A 21095-nucleotide genomic window follows, 5' to 3' on the forward strand; every position below is an offset into this window, starting at 1 on the left:
TATTAATATTTAAAAAAATTATAATATTTAATATTCCAAGGTACACCACTATCATTATAGACACTGCTAATCCAGAGATTATCGTATTACCAATCAATTAAAAAACCAGTAAATAAAATATCAAAATCACTCGGATTCGGCAACTTATATCAGAATTTTTCATAACTATTTAAACAAACAATTATTTTTTAATACAATTAAAATAGTGCATGGGCTGTATGAAAAATTGGGTATGGTGATGGTCCATGCTAGGGCATCATCAGTCAAATCAAATCATACAAATAGACTGATTATTATTCCCTAATTCCGTCTGAAATTTTTAACAAACTACAAATTTCGGGTTGAACAGGCCGATTCACTCTGAATTTTTTAACAGCCGGAGGAAATTGGCAACCTACTACCAAAAAACAAACAAGAAGTACATTATTAAGCATCATTATCCAACTACCCAAAAACAAGCTAGATATGCATTATTAAGTCTCATTATCTCAAAACAGCTGATGGTTTTGGTCCTTCAATTATATAAAACATTTAAAAATGAAACATAAAAAGACAGCCAGCCCCAAGACATTGCAAAAACTACATCACTACATACATGACGAGCAAGTTCTGGCTCAAACACACTATAAATATAGTTGCTCATTCCAGTTCTGAGATTCTACCGACTCAATTGCCAGATTGACGCAACTCCGGTCGCACAAAATCAGCATCGGGGGTCACTGAAATGTCAACCGTCGGCCTCAATTGAGCACAGACTTCGATGGCACCATGCACTGGGTCTGACAAGAAGTTGCTGAGAAGATCTTGGTTGATGGGAGTGCCCTTGTCGACAGCCACCAAAGCCTGTTGGGTTAGGATGTAATCAAACCGTGGGGCCCATTTCCTGGATCCCAATCGTGCTGTGGTAGAGCAGTTATCAACCATGAAGGAAACTCCACGAGCATGCATAAATGGATTTAAGGAATCCACTGCCTCTATCACACTCTCGTTGATGATCTCAGAGTACGAGTGTCCTTTCTTCCTCAATATCTCGATCTGAAATTATTCAAACCGGTACAAAAGATCATCAGACAAGTGTAATAGCCTTAGTCTATATCAAAGGCAAGCATCATACCTGAGCCATCATCAAGGCCACATAGACACCGGCAGTAAAAGGATACAATGGCCCTAAATCACCAGATGGGCGTGCCTTTTGGACTCGCTCACCAACTTTCCACATGCGTGTCTGATCAATTTTTCCCATTGGAAAAGCAGGGAGACCATCCTTCTCCTGTAAAACAATGCCAAACAAAGAATGAATCTTATTGGTCCAAAGTGCAAAGTAGGCTGTAAACTATATAACGATAACTATGTGCAACCTTAAAGTCCAGATAATGAGAATCTTGTATCCATTACAAGTTGAAGTATCAACAGCAGATTAAAGAAAATACTTACATAAAACCGTTGCCCAGCCAATACAACACTGCGGATTTCACTTCCGCTGGCTACATCTTCATAGCACTCATACAGTATATCCATGCACGGGTAATAAGATGCGCTATAGGCAGTCTCAAATTCCCTTTTTCCCTCTTCGGACAAGGAGTTGTATACAGCCAACATGCCCTGTTAAAGGACAGAAATATAATACAGTAAATAAATACAAACACTTAACAGGTCTGAGTGCACCAACAGGAGTAGAGCAAAACAGAAAATAAGCAGATAAGGATGAGGAAATATAAGAGGTTTGAGAAATTGGACACAATGGACAACCTGTGTTGAGATGGTCTTTGATATAATTCCTGTAATGCATTCAACAGTGTTTTTGTAAGCAAGATCCTCACTCATTCCATTTTCAGTGTATCTTCTAAACAAAGACTCCACAATTCCATGAACAGCACCAAGAAGAATGCCTAGAAATAATCATCAAAGCACAATAATTTAAGGAGAAAAAGCAAAGAAAAAGCATTCGAAATTGATTGCAGAAGTGCATGGAAAATTACTTACCCCGCTCCCCAAAGATGTCACTCTTGTATTCCTGCTCTAAAGTAGTAGCAAAGGTGAAAGGTGATCCAAGGGCGACCGACCACCCCAAGGCAACATCAGTAGCTCTACCATCAACATCCTGTGCACAAAGAAATTACTCAGTGCCTTAATGGTAAAAAAGAAAAAGAAAAAAACAGTACGGAACATCAGAACTAGGAAGATGCAGCACAAGGAAAAAATTACCTGATGGACTCCAAAACTAGAATTGATTCCAGCACCATTGATCTCCCTGCCTTGGACATAGAGTCTCCTTACAGATGGACCCATTCCTTTGGGGCACACAGCAATTACACTAATGTTCTTTGGAAAATCAAGTCCCTTTGACTGCAAGTGTCCAAGAAGAAAGCCATGTGAAAGCCCCAGGATGCTATTTGGTTTCATGTAGGAGAATATCTTCTCATAATTGTCTGCCTGCAAATCCACATAGAATTCAATTCTTTGTCCAAGAAAAATCATAAATAGCAATACCAATGAAAACCAGTTAATTTCATTAGCAGTTTAGCCAAAAAAAATATTATATTCAAACAAACCTGTGCAGCATCAGAAATTAACAGTAACACAAGATCACTTCCAGAAATAGTTTCCCATATATCACCCAAAGTGCCATTCTCTTCAGAGAACCCAGCAGCACGAGCTTCATCAAAAGAACGAGAACCCTTCCTGAGTCCAACCTGTAATTTCGTTTTGAAAAAATTAATATAAAAAAGAAACAAACCAAGCAAAACAAAATAAGTCAGGTTGCAACAAAGCAACCCACAGCACATAAACAGTGGATTGATCAGCTGTGAATAAAATCATAACTAAACTAAAGTGATTACCTTGACAATGATATCAGATTTTGCATCAGCAAGAGAATCCCTTAAATTTTGAGCTTGAGCGGGTCCCTGAAAGAAGTTTGTTAGCAGTTAGTAATGCGAAGGATTCGAGAACACATACTTTACTCAGTCCAAGTGCATATTGCAGCTAAGTTACAGCAGGGTTTTCACTTATATGAGCCATTCACAATCAATAGAAGGAAATAAAAACAATCATTTTAAGCTAGGGGGAAGATATATTCAATGAAATGGCCACAACGACCTTAGTTACTAGGGCTGGTGTGGGAATGCCAGATACAGGTGTCCAAGACAGGTAAGTTAAAATTTTTTTCTAAGACTTTCCATGAATTTTTTTGGTTCTTGAAGGATAATATCCCCGTACTTACATCCAAATATTAATTGGACAAAGGTGCAGTTCATACAGGTAGTTTAAGAAAAATGAAGAATATAAGAAATATAAACGGCAACCAAAGTTGCAGGGGCAACTTCATTGTAAGAATATTTTCCGGTTTTCTTTCATTTTATATACAGCTATTACAAGAAGCAAAATACATCAGAAAAAAGCATTTCTTTCTTTAGTTGAGTGAAGATGCTAAGTATTTTATAGAACAATCAATTATTGTCGCAATCGAAAAATACAACATGGATAACACGTAATAAACAAAAAGCAATATAACACGACACAACGCACACGACGATATTGTATCCCCGTTTAGGATCGAACAATATTTATATTTTCTCAGCTTGTGAACAACACATGACATGCATACACGAATTGCAATGTCTAATATATAGATATATGCAAATTAGCCCGTAAAAGCCATAAATGCCCAAAAATTTTGGTTTGGTACCTGCGAACCCCAACCAATAACACCAATCTGCTTAATCCCTTTGAAAGCGTCAGGCAGCAACTTAAACAAATCTCTTCCTCCTCTCACAATGTACTAAAAACCAAATCAATAAGCCGTCAAAATGAGAACAGAGACGGAAAAAAACAAAACAAAAACAAAATAGAATAATACCCACCTCGTCCTGACCAGCGAGGGAGACTTTCTCCTTCTTGAAGACAAAGGTCTCAAAATCGAGAGATATGTGTGTCTGGACGGCAGGAACGGAGACCATACGAGAGGCCATAGCTGAGCCACAAGCATTATCAGTAGTCAGCCTGGTTGCTTTGAGAGACCTCAAGGATCTCGAAACTGAGGCCAAAAAGCCTAGATTAGGGTTGGTTAAAGTTTTGTGGGCTCTGGAGGAAGAATTGACCGAGGGAGTGGAGAAGGAAGGAGAGAAGGTAGTAGCCGCCATCGTAACAGAAGTAGAAATGATAGTCAGCTTCAGCGGAAAGGGCAGCCAGGCTATATAGAGAAACAGAGAGCGACACGTAATTTAAGCTGATCCTTTTGTAGCCTAACTGAGCTTGGCGTTGGGCCTGCCCCCTGCTACATTAGGCTTTATCGTGCACCGGGTGTGGCTGCACCATGGGCTACTTTTCTTTTAAAAAATGTAATTTAGATTTCATAAATTTTATGGGGATTAAGATTAATTTCGATTGAAGAAAGTGGTAAAGTAATAAGATTAAAATTAGTTGTAAATATGTGTTTATTTATGAATGTAGAGATGTAAATTTTAATAAAAATACAAAATGATTTATTAGGCTAAAATTCTATACAATTGAATTGATAATTTATTTAATTAATAAATTAATAAAATATTTATACATTATTTAATATATTTATGTAAAATTTTCACTTAATTTATATATAATTTATATAATTTTTTATTATATGAAACAAGTTATTTAAATAAAAGCAAAATTACAAAAATACTAAAATTACAGAATGTGCAGATGTTGAGGGTTAAAATTTTAGAATTAAGACTAAATTATCACGATATATAAATGTTGAGGGCTAAAGTTACTATTATGTTAATTTTAAAAGCTACCATTGTTAGTCACCAAAAAAGACAAAATTGAATAGTTAAATAATTATTTTGTAACTTTTTTATAATTAAATGACCAAAAAAAAATACTAACAACTTGTTTAGTTTACTTTACCTCTCATATTTGCATCCAAGCCAATTGTCCTGTTTATAATTATCCTTACTTATATCTGTTAGGGACCGCGCAAAAAGCCACAATCAAAATACATTTTGATGACTCGTCTTATTTATTTGGGATTGTTCAGCCCAACAGAATTAATGCATTGTTTGGAAAAATTCTACTTAGCTTGGTGAATATGCAAACACTCCACTAATTTATATCTAATTTATATTTTAACAAGGGATCTTGTAAATAGAATATCAACTTATAGATTGCCTTTAATCATCAACTTGTCGATTATTTTTAATCTCAATCATGTACCTGCATATCATGGGAAACTCCACTATAAATAAAATATTTTCTCTTCATTTGTACTCACTTCATCATTACATAATACAATACATTGAAAACATTTATTCACATTTTGTGTGCAATTACTGTCTCGTGATATTTCTGCTCATCTATTGTTTTTTTACTTCCATTAAGTTCATGAAACATTAGAAGTTAAAGCCAAAAAAATAATAGAAATGACGTTAAAAGTTGAAGATTAAAAAGAACGTAAAGCCAAGAAAATTATTTCATAGACCACATGGACAAAATCCGTATCGCATAAATTCATAGTTTGTGAAAAATATAAAATAACTATGACACGAGAAAAAAAACATAACGAAAAATGGTCACGACTGATTTTAGAAGTCATAGATTTTGCCCCTACGGAGCCCCTGGGATCATGGTTCCTACCACTGTTACAAACTGACATCATAAATATGTGGTAGGCATTACTGCCCCTTTATTTCATTTGAATTTTCTGAACATCATCATTCGTACAAGATAAATATGAAAGAAGCTCAAAGCAACCACCTTCATCAACTAGTTTATCCACACCGGGCAGGCAGATTCATGAAAAATCTAGACAGTATAACCATTTGTTAATGCAAAAAGAACTAGGGAAGCGGCTCTACAATCAAGTAAGAAAATTCACTGGCACACTATATGGCATATTTTTTTTTCCCAAACAGAATATGATATCAGTCCCCATGTCATTATATTCGAATTTCTCAAGTCCAGTTTACCCAGTCTTCTCGATGTCATATTCTACAGCTGGCGGCTGAAATAACATGTGCAAAAAAGACATCAACATAAAAGAAAGCGTGTTAAATTGATAGATGATATGAAAATGTCAAAGAAAACCATGTTTCAGGTCAAGCAAGTAAACCCTATTGTTCTTTGTTACTTCTCCCGGAGGAGCCGATCCCCCCTCAACAGAATGTTAAATGATTTGCTTATTCCTTTCTTAAAAAGAAAATACAGAATGCAGCAATATGTACGGAAAGAAAGGCTAATAGTCATAAAAATTTATACTCACTGCAGTAGACAAACTGATTCAGATCAAGAGTAACCCTCCCTTGTTTTCCCGTGTCAAATGCATTAAACATGTTTCTGCACCGACAACAATCCACAAAAGCATAAGGGGGGGGGAACAAGGAGATTTACATAACCTGTCTGAGAAATGGACAAATAAATATGTTTATATGAAGACTCTATGTCAAGCACCTTCAAATTAAGTGAATTCAAGCATTTACTTCCCTATATCCGCACGGCATGTGAGTAACATGTGTGCATTTCATGTCCGTATTGCTTACATCTTACCATAAAAATTTGACAAGACATAGTAGATGTTCTTCGCGTACCATGTTTGCATGATTTTATACACTAATATAATTCAATAAGCAAGACTACCGCATGATATTTAACACCCAAGAAGCAGTTCAGCAGAGATTAGAGATACTGTACCGAGCAGACTGCAAAAATATACAAAGTGATATGAAGTCATCCAGATGCAATCTCCCATTCTTCTTCTGATCAAAGCTCTGCCAACAAAGTAAAAAAATAAAAATGAACAAAAATAATATCCATTGGTACAGTAAAAAAAACAACTAAATTCAGTTCATGCCAAGCGAACTAAGATGGGCCAAATATTAAATTTTGATATGAAAACCATAGGCATTATATCCATGCTAAAATAACACTATAACAAGAACTAATGAAAATTAGAAATCAAGATCAGGTTTTGGAAGGGGAATACTAGATACACATTTAGCCATAAAATTAGGAAATCATAGAATGCTAAATCAACATCAAACAGAATGAAATAATAATGCTTCCAAACAGTCTAGTATGTGCAGTGGAAGAGCATGACTGGACTTTGAAAGAGGAATACAAACAGAATAAGAATGTACCATAGACGGTCAGAAGCAAGGGAGAGCAGACAGGGCCGTGGACCCCCTCTGCTCGTCCAAACACACTAGATATTTTAGTATTCTATTACTAAAAATTATAAAAATCTACTTTATCCCCCCAAAGAAGTCATAATTTGATCTTTTATTCTGGCACCCCCAACATAAATTTTTTTTTACTTTGCTCCTGACCATAGAGCTAATAATCTCATTTGAACACACAAGAGATGAAGAATATAATATACATATATACATTTATGAACATGTATTGTACATGAGACTCCAAATTCTTGAAGAAACAAACCAAAGAGTAAACTGATGAAACGATAAAGATTTGAGGGGGTATAAACACTACTTTATTACCATGTACTACGTCATAATATCACCCTCTCACTTATAACTTTATGTCCAATTATATAGGCTTTACCTCACATGCTGTGTAGAATGCAGGAGAATCCAAAACGAACCCAATTTTGCTTATTGCCTGCAAAGACGTTTTGATATCATAACCAGAAAAAGTAGATGGAAAATGGATGGGCAGATTTCAAAGGGAGACTAAAAGAGTCCGGAACAAATTGAAGTGGAGAAAATCAAAGAGAATGGACCAAAAAAATGAAAAAGAAAATATCTATTCAAAGTCTAAGGATGCCAAGACTTGAAGCGTGGTTTTAAAAGATGCTTCAAAATCATCACAAGATACCTCATAAACATCATTGGTTGCAAGGAATCCACGATTCCTGTAAAGTGAACAAGAAAGCATTTTAAGTTTTTACTTTTTAGTTCAGATTGAAGAAAATAGTAAATAGGAGGTGCCTACATCATGCCTTAACTTGCTGTGAACATTAAAATAAATGTCTGGAATTATTAGAACCCACTAAGATTCTGTTTAGTTCAAAAATCGTCATTGTTCCCCCCACAATTGTGGTCTCAAGCATGAAATGATTAAACCCATCAATCACTAAAAACATCTAGCTAACATAAATTATTGTAGATTTTATGTACTCTAACTCGGGTGTCAGTGTCAGAAATGCACACAAGATAGGTATGTTCCATTTTCTCTAAGTTTTTCCATTTATTTGGTTGGTCTGGGTATTATCTCATATCTATGCCAAAATATGTGTCAGACATATATACTTCAAGTACAATGAAGAGCAAGAGTAGCATAGCATAGAAGAAAAGTAAAAGAAGACTGCTACTTATCATATGGATAAGGCTCAGAATTACCTCTCTAAGTCTGAGAAGGCTTGCTGGACCTGTCGGAAAAAAAAATCATTAAATATAATGAGAGTAACCAAATAAGATGTTAAATCACTTTCCTATACGAATTCCATTCCACCTATTATTTTGAGAGAAAAACATCAACAGCATGCATCAGAAGATAATTTGAACTGTGAATTATTGAAATTCATATCAAGCATGGAGTAAGAAGCATGGGATCATAATTGAAAAAGGGTATCAATTTTTCATGTTAAAATGTAGGTTAAATTCTGCCATTAGTCCCTGTATTAAGTGTAATTATGTATTTAGCCCTTGTACTATAGTTTGATCAATTTTATTTTAAAATTTCAGTACTGACCAAACAATAACTATTTAATTCATTAAATTCTGCTATTTTCAAAATTTGTCATGTTTGTCAACTTGCTATTTCCACATATTATCCACAAAAAAGTCAGTTATGGATTTAAAAACGGTCCTCAAGACTGAAATTTAAAATTTTGAAAAATATAGAGACTAATAAATGATCTAATTGGAGAATATGGACTAAATCTACCATTCTAGGCATTGTATAGAGAACGGGTCAACGGGGGATTTATAGCAGAATTTGACCTAAAATGCATTTTAAGAAAAGAAAGGAAACTCCAGAAAGGTCTATAAGGATAGAATTCCATTGATGAAAGTACTAACCTTGACGAGGAACTTGTTGAGAGCAAGGAATTCTATGCTTAACAAAAATAAAAAATTAATAAATAGAACTGAAATTGGAAAAGAAAATACATACAAATTTATTAAATGATGGGAATTTTACCTTCAAAGCTCATGGTACCATTTCTATCAAAATCATACATCCTGTAAAATTAAATATGAAACAATTAATCAACATAAAAAAGGTAAAAGGAGCCAAAATTGAGAAACTAAAAAAGAAAAAAAGACAACCTGATCATTTGTTGAACGACAGAAAGAGGAAAGTTGAGATTACCGATGGCGAAAGCGCTCTGATCGTTATTTTCAATTCAAAAAGAGACTTGAGCAATTTAATTAATTTTCTTAAAAGAAAAAAAGAAAACCCATTTTAAAGGGGGGGGGGAATTGAAAAAGGAACCTTGAGTTGAGTAGCGGTGATGCTTCCAGTTTTCCCTGAGTCAACTCGGTCGAACCACTCTCGTAGAAGCACACTGTCCTCCATGTTCAACAGAGACAAGGGCCTCTGAAATTCGAAGTTCGAGGCAACTACGTCAACGGTGCTTATATACTGTAGGTTTTGTAATATAAGGTTAATAGGCAATTTGGTACCTGAACTTTATAACTTATTACTCAATGCGATACTTAAGCCATATACTGTAGGTTATGTCATATAAGCTGCATTTATCTGCTGTAAAAACAGCTGTTGCGGTGACACCTATTTACTTGGATAAATTATATTTAAAAAATTAGTATAACAATAAATTTAGCTCTCAATTTTTATATATTATATTAATTTAGTCATAATTTTAAAAATTTAACCCTCAAAATTTATAAATAATTTCAATTTGGTCCTCATCTCCACCTCCACCACCACCACCACCTCCACCTCCTCCCCACCTTTCTCCAAAAAAAAAATCAATTTGTATGAAACACTAAACCAAATATTCTTTGTTAGTAACTACACCTTCCATCGCTTCCTTGTCTGCTGTCATCTTTCTAAACTTACGTCTTTATTTCTAACATTGACGGTTTGAGTTGTTCACTACAAGTGCATATTAAAGGGGAGTGAATTTCATATTTAATAATTAAGTGAACTGGAAGAAGGTGCTTGTTGTTTTGAGATTGTGATTGAGTTGACACAATGGTCGCAACTCATATCTCGAATTCAACGATCAAGTCGGGAGTGAAGTGCTACATGTCTTCTCTTTTTTCAGTTTAGAGATATATTTTGTGGGTAATTTTGTTGTTTTCAAACTTTGTGATGGACAGATGACAATGTTTGTTGTCATTGAAACTTCACGAGTTACCAACAATTTCTCTTGAAAAGTGAGTCATTCTTCGTCGGTTTCTTAATCTATTTCTATTTTGAGAGTATTTCATATTAATAAATGATTTCACGAGTCAATTTGAAGGCATGTTGTCTTAATTTATATATATATTTATTTATTTGTTTCCATTATTTTAATAAATCTTCACTTTTTAAAATTTTTGCCTACTCTTGTGTCACAAGCCACATATCAAAGCCTGTGACTATTGCGCACAAAATGTCCCATAAAGGTTAACTTATGAAATGAAGCTCATTTGACCAACATGAACTGACCAGATTCGTGGAACCCATGGAGAAATTCATTTGCTTGAATCCTGGTTAAATTTAAACACTCCACTAAATTATATTTTATCAAGATAATTATTGTAAAATCTTAAAGGATAAACATGTATAGAATTTGAATCCTTTCGGACTCTATTACTGTAGATGGGAACTAATCTCAACCATTAATGTAAGTACCGTTGGATCTGGGGAACTCAACTATGAATAGAGATTTCCCCTTTCATTTGTAATAACTTTATTCTTTCCGAGTTAATATGTTGAGAGCATTTTAGAGAATTTTTACGAGAATTCTCAATTTGAGAGAATTAGGTTGATTTTGGCACTTTTGAAGTGAAGGAATTGCCTAAGCCACGCGATTTGCTAGAGGAAATGTTTATCCCCGTGACATTTGCAGCATGTTATTTAGTCTTGCTTTTGCAAGTGATTTTAGGGATGGTTTTGTCGTCGTCCTCCCTAATTTGGTAGATACTCAGTTCTTTTATCAATTTTGCCTGCCGCTTTGGACCATCTTAGGCTGATTTTCTTATTGTATTAAATGCTTACAATCACTATAAATATGTCGTGCTTAACTTGTGAGGGAACTAATTGTCAACGCGTTATAATGTTCATTTGATGTTGAGACTGAAACATTTATTGTGTTAATGGATTTTGTCTTTCACCGCTTACTATGAGTGCTTATTTTTTTCCTTGAATTATATAATCATGTTCATAATATGAATTAATAAATTTTCCAATAAAAAAACGAAGTACTTTTTTATTTATTTTTTCCGGTGTAGACTTGGCATAAATTGTGGTTATATTTATCAGTATAAATTTATACTAATATTGGCATAAATTTTAATTATAAATATTAATATAAATTTTTTTAATATTATTTTATATAGTAATATTCATTTTCAAATCAATACATTAATTCATCATAATCTTGAGTTGGTGCTTTGGTAATGCTATCGCCCATGCTTTCATCTTAAAGTTGGAAGGAAACAGACACTTGATATTTGTGCACTTTAATTCCTTATTATAATATTGGAAGATTTAAATATATTTTTATTTTATTTCAATGTTTACATATTTTATAACTAAACGTAAATTATTAAATATGATTGGATCAGCTCGAGTGCAGAAATGTTAGGCAAACTCTAATGATGTAGAGTTGATTTGAAATTATAATATGACTTTTTTTTTGGTAGAGAAAAATAATACTCCTATTAGCTAGGAATGAAAAATAACCTTTGAATTAGTGTGGGCATGAATACATGATTATTATCCAACATGGACATAATAAATAGATGATTTTAATTTTTTATAAAACAAAAATATGATAAAACAGAGTTTAATTTATATTTTATATAAATTAAATATGTATCCTTCTCTTTCTAATATAATTAATTTGTTGAGAAAAAGTATTGTTAGCCAATATTTAATTAAACAAAAGTATCTAATTTTCGTAGAATTTAGTCTGTTGATGATTATTAATTTTCAGAAAAATATTGTAAAAAAAGTCATTCCATGTTATGTCCATCATACATGTATAAATATATTGTCTTAAAATATATTGGACATATATCTCATCATATTATATGTATAAAACATGTAACACAAGTAAAATGCTTGATGAGGCGTCAATGCTTCTTAATTATGTGCAAAGGCATGTGTAAAATAATATCAAGACCATTCATTCATTCCCATAAATATATATTAAACTCAGAACCTTATACTTAAAGAATGAACCAGACAACCATTATATTATATCTCATAATTAGATACAATATATTATAATAACTCAGCCTTTTAAAAACTACGGATTAAGGGTCATTGTCATGAAAATGCAATCCACCATTAATCTTTTTATTTCATATAATTGAACTCAATGTTTGATATATTATGTCTTGGTGGAAAGTCCACTTACAATATGATAAAATTGGTCCAATTACAATCCTAAGTCCTAACTAGCAGTAGCAGGTCAGAATATTTTTATATGCTAATTTAAGAAATTGGAATAACAAGATAACCATATACTTTGTTCCATCTCCTTTCTTTTTTTTTTCTTTTTAAATTCTTGTATCATATTTCATAATTATATTAAAAGCATTATATATTTATTTAAATTTCAATAGGCTGATAGTTGATATTATATAATTTTAACTAAACATGCTTCATACATTAATAATAACGTCAACCTTAAAGATTTTACCTACGCCGGGAAGGATAGATAGAACCAGAAGCCGTCCTAGTGAAAGCATTTCAGCAGTGGTAGGAATAATGATTGTTATGTTAATTGACATTTAATCCTGTAATAAGGAAGTATATATATATATATTGGTGAAATAACGAAGTATATTTGCATCATCGTAGATGGCGAAATGAATAAACAAAGGTATTAGTATCAATGTAAAGTTTTTATTTATATATACACCAAATACAATCAATGATGGGTGTTAGTCATTACTTAGAGTGGAAGAAGAAATTCCCAGAGAAGAGGCGAAGGTGACAGTGGAATCCCCACTAAGGTATCTCTTAAGGCGATCGAGATCGTCAGCGGCATCAAGCATGGTAGGCCTATTAGATGGAGTTTCCTGGGTGCATAAAATACCCAACTCTATAAGTTCTTCAATGGCCACTTCCCACATTCGTTTCACTTCAGCTGACTGATCCCTTGAATCACTCACCAGACATGAATCAACCACTTTTTCTAGCCTTCCATGGTAGTGATTTTTCACCCATTTTTGCAGGTTTAAACCCCCAACGAACATGTCGTCAGTGGGTCGTTTTCGTGTCACCATCTCAAGAACTACAACTCCAAAGCTGTACACATCTCCCCTGAAGGATGTATTTGATCCAAATCCGTACTCTGCATTCACACACCGTTATTTTTAATCATAGGAGAGCAAGCAATATTGATGACCCTATTAAGAATCCTTAAATACTAACCTGGTGCAATGTAACCTACGGATCCGGTTAAAATATTTGCAGTGGAAGTTCCCATGTTGTCTATAGCCCCACCACCACCACCACCACCACCATTTCCAGCTGTGGTAACTAGCCTTGCAATCCCAAAGTCGGAAACCAGTGCAGTCATATCATCATTTAGGAGAACGTTGCTGGGCTTTAGATCACAGTGTATGACTCTGACAGGGGAATGGTGATGCAGATAGGCCATCCCTTCAGCAATGTCACTGCAAATGCTAACTCTTTGAGTTAGAGTCAAATCCGAAAAGCCTGACTCAGAATGCGGATAGAGACGGCTGTCTAAGCTTCCATTTGCCATGTAAGGAAGAACCAAAGCCTTAAAATCTGGTAAACTGCAGGCTGTTATGATTCGAATGAGGTTTCGGTGCCGAATCCTCTTCAGAACTTGGCATTCTCTGTTGAAGCTTTTTATGGAATTTCCAGACTGCAAATGTAACACTTTTACGGCAATGCTTGTGTCATCCGGAAGAACTCCTTTGTAAACACGCCCATAGCTACCTGTACCAATTAGTTTATGTTCATCAAATCCCCCAGTGGCATCTGATAACTCTTTGTATGTCAGCCTGGGGAAATTTTGTGTTATTTTCAGTGCTGCAGACTTTCTTCTTGATCCTTCAATTTTCCTGGAGGAAACCATCAGTTTAATGTGCCGGATTCCAATCATACAGCATACTGTGGATAACAGCACTGAAACAACTATGATTATGACAAAGATAACCAGGAACATACGCGATCGAAACCAGTGTTTCTTATGAGGGCAAATTGGCCTACTCGAAGCAACTCCGCACAAACTCGGATTGCCCAAGAATGACATATTTGTGAATGAATTGAAGATCCCACCAGAGGGAATCATTCCATTGAAGTCATTAAAAGAAAGATTGAGAAATGTGAGGTTGATTTTGCTCAGGCTCATTGGTATCTTTCCAGATATGTTGTTTCTTGAAACATCAAATACCTGGAGGCTCCTCAGATCACCTAGTGAATCCGGAAGCTGCCCTTGAAGATTGTTATGTGAGAAATTTATCATAGTCACCGCGATACAGCTTGATATTTGAGGGAAGATGTTCCCACTGAGGTTGTTTGATGAAAGATCCATTTCTAAAACATTTTCTAGCTTGCTGAGCTCGATCGGCAACAGTCCTTGGAGATGATTGTGTGACAAATTTATGGATATTCGGATTTCACGTAGCTCAGCTATCTCTGGAGGGATTCTCCCTGTCAATTGATTGTAGGATAGATCAAGCATGTTGAGATTTCTGCAGTTTAGTAGTTTTGGTGGTATTGACCCTGAAAGGAGGTTGTTATTGAGAAACAAAAAACGAAGTTGTCCCAAATCTCCCAAGCTGGGTGGAATCTCACCGGAGAATTTGTTGCTTGATAGATCAATCAGACCGAGATGATTGAGCTTGCTTAATGTTGCAGGAATTCTGCTACTTAAAAAGTTGTGGGACAAAAAAAGCTGTTCTAGCATTGACAATAGACTAATCTCCTCCGGGATTGTTCCATTTAGAAGATTGGACGTCAAGCTCAGCATTGTAATATTCGTGAGGTTCCCGATTTCTCGAGGAATGGGTCCAGAGATGTGGTTGTCTTGCAAGTCTAGCAAGCGTAGAGTAGGATGAGCGATGGAGGTTGGTAATCTTCCTCCAAGTTGCATGCCAACCAATCCAACCTCACTCAAATTGCTGCAGTTTCTCAATGCAGCAAAGAATGGATAGAGGTTGGTGTTGTTGTCGTGACTGGTCATTTTGTTATATGATAAATAGAGATTTCCAAGATCAGGCCACTTCCGTACCAAGTCTGAAGGCAGTTCACCTGAAAGAAGATTGTATCCCACATCGAGACTATACAGTGAAATATTGGCTAGGGAGGCAGGAAGTTCGCCTGTAAATTGATTGTTGTATAAATTGAGGGACCATAAATCTGGACAGTCTCCAATTTGGTCAGGAATTTGACCTGTGAAGTTGTTGACAGAGGCATCTATGACCAATAAGTTAGTGCAGTTGGAGAAAAAGGAAGGCGGCAGGCTACCTGTCAAGTAGTTTTCCATAACAATAAACATGGTTAGGCGACGGAGGGAGGAAAGTTCTGGGGGGATGGCGCCGTAGAAATGGTTTTCATTAAGCTTTAGGTGTCGAAGGCCGGTGAGGTTTGAAAGGAAAGGTGAAATTTTCCCCCCAAGTCCGTATCCAGACAGGTTGATTTCCTGCACACGGTGATGTTGCTTGTTACATGTGATGCCACTTGCAGACAGGAACAACATCTATCCAGTTGGTAAGTGCGGATTTAGGATCAAATATCGATTTCTTGAATGCCAGAAGTGCAGCCTTGTCTTGAAGCAAAGAATGATGATGATTAGATGAAACCAAATGCTGGAGGAGAAGAAAAAAAATTAATCTAATGTATGCCATTAGGGAGGGATATATTGGCAAGTTGATAAAAAAACTCGCCTTCTCCTCCTACTACTACTACCTACATAATTAACAATCATTAAATTCAACTGAGGCAGTGAGTGAGAGTGACAAGTGGTATAAGCAAATTGTTTCCATTATTCATTTAGCTACATAAGTGAAAGTGGAAATGGATTTTTTAGTCAGTGGGGAGAATGAAGTATAAAGGGACTAATATGCAGTGTTTTTCGTCAATCCCATTATATCCATTAAAGATTGCTTGCTGCTATTCAATCCAAGGGGATGGATAGCCATTCAAAGAGCAGAAAACAATTGCTTTGTGAATTTAGACTAGTACAGTAGGGCATCAACCGGATTTAAATCTAAGCTAATGGAACACCTCGTCATATAAGCACAAACCACTCCACCCGTTCATCCATATTTATTTATTCTTTTCTCTACTAATGTCACAGTCGATGTTTTTGTGTGGTTTTGAGATGATATTTTAAGTTAATAAATTTTTTCTAATATATATTTGTATTCCATATTTACGTACTAAATATGAAATTATAACATATTCATCCTACTTTAAATTCAAGTATTAGGTTTTGTACTAAAAGGAAAAAGAGTTGACATTTTTTATTAGTGGTTAAAAATGCGTATTACTATTGTTAAATCCTTCCTTTGGGAAGAAAAAAAAGCTTTATTCAGGATCAAAATCATGGGATTATGCAACCAATTTTCTGCTCCCTTAACAATGAAATAACTACCGTCCTTTTTATACTGATGCGAGTTGTTTATATGCATAGTAATTTAAGTTTTTTTCAAGCATCCTATCCATTTGATCTAAAACTGTGAAAAATATACAGTAATTATAATTAGTGATAGAAGTCAAAGTCAAGTCAGATGGATCCGTACTTGTAAAATGGGGTCTAAACTCTAAAGTCCAACCTATACGTGTTAAGGCAGACAGAAGCCGTATGATGGCTTGAATTAGACCTCTTGATTGTAACATCTATGACACCACCGTGTCTCTATCTCAAGATTGGCACATTTATGCTTAGGAACATTGCTTGGATTAGAAATTTTTTATCAGTAGAGTTCGACACATATTTACCATCAGTAGATTCTGGTATCAATACTTGTTTAAAAAACTTCACAAAACATTCTTCTTACTTGCTCTGGATTTAATATCGGAATCTTCCAGGGTGTTGAATAAAAACTTCGGCATCGAAGCTATCCTGGGAAGATTGAGAAGAAGATCCCCTATTGAATCCTTCCTTGACATGGGGTGCGAGAGCTTGGAGCCAGCAACATCATCCATCGGCACTAAGCTGCTGCCATCTTCTGTGGCTGAATCCTTCTGCAGAAGACAGTAAAGAGAATTGACCCTAGACATTAGGGACTTTTCCTCTGATGCTGTTGTATGCTGTGAATCATTGAGCAAGTATTGCGTGATCTCCTCCAAGATATTTTGGCTCTCAACCGAAGCTGTCATCTGTTCAGTTATGCAGTTCCCAATATGATCCACTAGATCGGTCATCGACATGGATGCATTAAGTTCCGGAAAATTAATCCTATCCCATTCCTTCGCCCTGCTACCTCTAATTTCTTCAATAACATGGGCCTCCCTTACTGTAAACAAATACAACGGTACGTGCTTTGTTAAATAGCGGCAGGCAATAACACCATTATAAAAGCATGCAAACAAAGTGCTGGAAATTGTTCCGAATTTTGCAATTACTACCAACAGATTCAAGCACCAAATGTCAATACCAGGGTAGTTAAGATTTCACCTATCATATGAACAATTAATATATGAATTGGCAGTTGCAGAGCAGAAACGAACGCACTCCAATTGTAATAATCAGTTCATAATGCTCGCTTGACCACAGGAGAAGCAAAACAAAATTAATTACCGCTTACAGAAAAAAAATATGCTCCGAATAAGCGGATACCAAAACAATGATTATGTTACTTAGACTCTTCATTTTCCTAAAAGTACTTGTGTCTATACATATCCAAATGTAGATATACAGGGGCATGACAGTTTAAATACATTGAACAACTTGAAAAAAATACAACTACTGCCAAAAATGGATTAACATAGATGATAACCATTGTTCCCTATCAAACACTCTATTACTTACAGCCAAAAACAATATAGATATTCTTTCAAATTTATACTAGAACGATGTTAATTTTACCTGAGCTAGGTGATGGGGTTCCCTGGCAAAAATTGTCAGATGCTCTAACACCGAAATCTTGCTCATTAATGCAGGAAGGAGATTGAACAGTTGATGGCGATGATTGATCCTGCAATCTGAAGATAGTAGGCACCTCCTCGCTTTTTAACTCAATGCTATGGCCAGCATCATCCAAACCATCGAAACCGGATATCCTGGACTCAAAATATGCTGACTCTAACAAAATTTCTGGCTGTTTACTTAGGAAGTTGAGACGCGGATCACAGTGAATAAGTTTCTCAAAATGCTTCCCTAAAAGACCCGGTGGACACTGTAGGAAATGTTGCCTGCAATATATAACGAATGCACCACCCTTACATGACATTCAATGTGCATACAAAACAACATTTAACAATTGAGTCAATGCTCATATGATCAAGGTCAACTAAGACAATGGCACTCAATGCAGTTAAGTCACCAAGACAACAGTAGAAGTGAATTCACTTCAATGACCTGCTACAATTAGAAACTAAAAGTTGAAATTTAAAAAAAAAAAAAAGCTGGCTCGTTGAACCGGGATTCGGTTCGAATTTTGATGTCTGTCCAGTCCAATATATATATCATTAAACTAGGGAGTTTAAAGAACCGGCAAAAATCCGCTTTCAAAGTTTCTTATTGAAGTATATATTGTATGTGATGAAATTTGATCATTTAATGACTCGAATTTATACCCATTTAGTCCAATAAATAAATATTTTAAATATTTACAATATTTAATGCTTATTTAAATTCTTTCTTTAACTGATTGTTAAGTTAAAGGTCAACAGTAGTACCTGTGTACGCTTGCTTGTCCACCGGTAAAATCTGAGGTTGCTTGCCACAGAGTATGCTTCCTAGGTTGTGGATTTGTCTCCTTAAAGAAAAGTGGCTGTCTTGCCAACTGTAGCAAACAAAAATTGCATCTAAAATAAATATTACATCAAAATATTCACAGTGATCAGAAGAGAAGATTTAAGTAGAGCTGACAATGCAGCACATCATGGCATGATAAATCATTAACGCATCAGAAGTTATATGAACACGATTTGCCAGGAAGTATAATTTGAAGCAGCTTATTCCTATATTACCAAGTATGTAGAGAGAAGAGCTTATGGCATAAGTTTGATTATTACCACTACATCTAAGGTCCCTGGAACATCATCAGGATAATTTGCCTTGATAGCTACAATATCTGACCATTGAATTTCAATTTTGTTCTTGAGACCACCATCAAGCACTTCCCATACAAGCTTGTGCTTAGCAAAGTAACATTTTGCCACCAAATCCCCTTCGTATCTTGACTTATACTGCAATCCGAAAATGCCTCAATCAATTCAAACTCTCGACAGGGAAAAAGAAAAAAACTATCATCCAAGTGATGAAACTTACCTCCCAAGAACCGATTCGCAAAATGGCAGCAGGGAAGTTTGAGGCTTTGAGCTTATCCCGTACCCCAGAAACTGAAACTCCTTTACTATCTTTCTTGTTATGAGCTGTTAACTTATCGGCATTTTGCTGTGAAAGTTTCATTTGAATCAGGTCCAGAAAAGATGGACTCTTTTTCAGACGCAAGCCAAGTGGACTTGGCTCATCCAGTGGGTTATACAATGATGGTGAGATTGGAAATTTCCCACTTTCAACGTTACCTTCCTGCTCAGATTAACAAATCCAAAAACATAAATTTAGCAAACAAATTGAACAAAATCAGATTCAAGCGACAAATTTCCAAAAACTAAGAACCTTTAGTATTTTTAGCCGAAACCCAGAATAGAAACAAACCCATAAATGAAATACCAACAAAGGAACCATAAAAAATCTTCTTCTTTTTTTAATTATACCTGTAAATAAAGGTCGAGTTTTGATCTTTTTTTGTGAAGAGAGGCCAACTCTTCTTCTAGAGATTCTTCAACTTCCAATTTCACGGATACCCTTTTCCCCGAACTCATCAATTGCACCATCTGATCAGTTTCTTTCTTTTTTTTTTGTGCTTTGTTCTTTCAATAGTCTGAAACTCTCAGAAGAGTCTGAAGCACAAGAAAAACTAAAGGATCTTTTCTTTTAACAGCAGTGGCTGGCAGGTTGATCATGCCGGCCTTTGTTTTTACTTACTGCACGTGCCAAGTAGAATCGCCGACGTGTCGTTTTGATTACAGCGCTGGATGGTGGACTTGCTAATGACGGATATGCCCTTGTTCTATATTATTATATCCGTATCAGTTTGCGATCGCATTAAATTTCAATTATTAGTATCTAAATTTAATTTAAAAATTATTTAAATTTAGCAAGCCAAAATAAAAAACTAAAAAAAAGGTAAAGCTAGTAAGCAATTTTGGTATCTGAGCTAATTATCTACGATAATATAATTTATTCAAATTAGATATTTGATTATGTGAATCAGCGGGTTTTAATATTATTCTCATATGTAAACTATCAGGGATAACAATAAATATTTGACTCTGCAGTTTCCATTACTATGATGCATGAGGGCTGGTTTTGTCATTTTGAAAGGATACGGTGACGTCATCTGTTTTGGAAGGTTTCGGCTGAGTCACGTGTCGGCACGAGCAGTTGTTTTAGATTTGGATAGTGTGGGGCCCAGAGTTTCGGGAACCTTCCTCAGTGGGACTTATTTGTTTTGTCGCCTTCTGAATGAAAGAGCGACACGTGGAAAATCTAGAGGCGTGTAGAGACACGTCGGACAGTGAGATGGGATTCCCCGTAAGCTGCTTTTTTGTCGATAACGTTTGCAATTTGGATTTTTCTTTTCTTGTTTTTTTTTCTTTCTTTCAAGTAAAGATAAAGATGGATTTGTCATCTTTGACTTGAATCAATATCTTTCCACTGTATAAATAAGAATAATATATATCGATTTTGCCAACTAATATTT

General features: G+C 35.2%; 3 protein-coding genes across 10 annotated transcripts; all 3 read right to left on the reverse strand.

Annotated features, from left to right (window-relative positions):
* Positions 1-445: 445 nt before the first annotated feature.
* Positions 446-4257, reverse strand: LOC107930369 (ketol-acid reductoisomerase, chloroplastic). The gene is made up of 10 exons (XM_016861998.2): positions 3864-4257; positions 3689-3781; positions 2841-2906; positions 2553-2693; positions 2206-2433; positions 1984-2101; positions 1750-1889; positions 1435-1602; positions 1115-1270; positions 446-1035 (listed from the first exon to the last, which is right to left on the reverse strand). The coding sequence occupies exons 1-10, from the start codon at positions 4140-4142 to the stop codon at positions 667-669; spliced, it is 1758 nt and encodes a 585-aa protein (XP_016717487.1). The 5' UTR covers positions 4143-4257; the 3' UTR covers positions 446-666.
* A 1377-nt stretch (positions 4258-5634) lies between these two features.
* Positions 5635-9625, reverse strand: LOC107930368 (sorcin). Of its 2 annotated transcripts, XM_016861997.2 has the most exons (10): positions 9433-9625; positions 9267-9325; positions 9139-9179; positions 9018-9049; positions 8337-8365; positions 7813-7849; positions 7540-7596; positions 6670-6746; positions 6242-6315; positions 5635-5983 (listed from the first exon to the last, which is right to left on the reverse strand). In XM_016861997.2, the coding sequence occupies exons 1-10, from the start codon at positions 9514-9516 to the stop codon at positions 5964-5966; spliced, it is 510 nt and encodes a 169-aa protein (XP_016717486.1). In that variant the 5' UTR covers positions 9517-9625; the 3' UTR covers positions 5635-5963. The 2 variants fall into 2 exon arrangements, with proteins under 2 accessions (XP_016717486.1, XP_040958523.1); XM_041102589.1 differs by lacking the exon at positions 6242-6315 and having other exon boundaries at positions 9433-9594.
* A 3378-nt stretch (positions 9626-13003) lies between these two features.
* Positions 13004-20293, reverse strand: LOC107930401 (putative leucine-rich repeat receptor-like serine/threonine-protein kinase At2g24130). Of its 7 annotated transcripts, none has more exons than XM_041102595.1 (7): positions 20047-20282; positions 19598-19858; positions 19384-19515; positions 19003-19109; positions 18191-18516; positions 17160-17618; positions 15742-15925 (listed from the first exon to the last, which is right to left on the reverse strand). In XM_041102595.1, exons 1-7 carry the CDS (start codon positions 20164-20166, stop codon positions 15822-15824), a joined length of 1509 nt encoding a protein of 502 aa, XP_040958529.1. In that variant the 5' UTR covers positions 20167-20282; the 3' UTR covers positions 15742-15821. The 7 variants fall into 7 exon arrangements, with proteins under 7 accessions (XP_040958526.1, XP_040958524.1, XP_040958525.1 ...); XM_041102594.1 differs by having other exon boundaries at positions 15749-15925; positions 19342-19515; positions 20047-20293; XM_041102596.1 differs by lacking the exon at positions 15742-15925 and adding an exon at positions 15934-15965 and having other exon boundaries at positions 19342-19515; positions 20047-20293.
* Positions 20294-21095: the final 802 nt, after the last annotated feature.

This window comes from Gossypium hirsutum, chromosome D10, assembly GCF_007990345.1.
Source record: "Gossypium hirsutum isolate 1008001.06 chromosome D10, Gossypium_hirsutum_v2.1, whole genome shotgun sequence".
In the NCBI taxonomy this organism is placed as follows: Eukaryota; Viridiplantae; Streptophyta; class Magnoliopsida; order Malvales; family Malvaceae; genus Gossypium; species Gossypium hirsutum.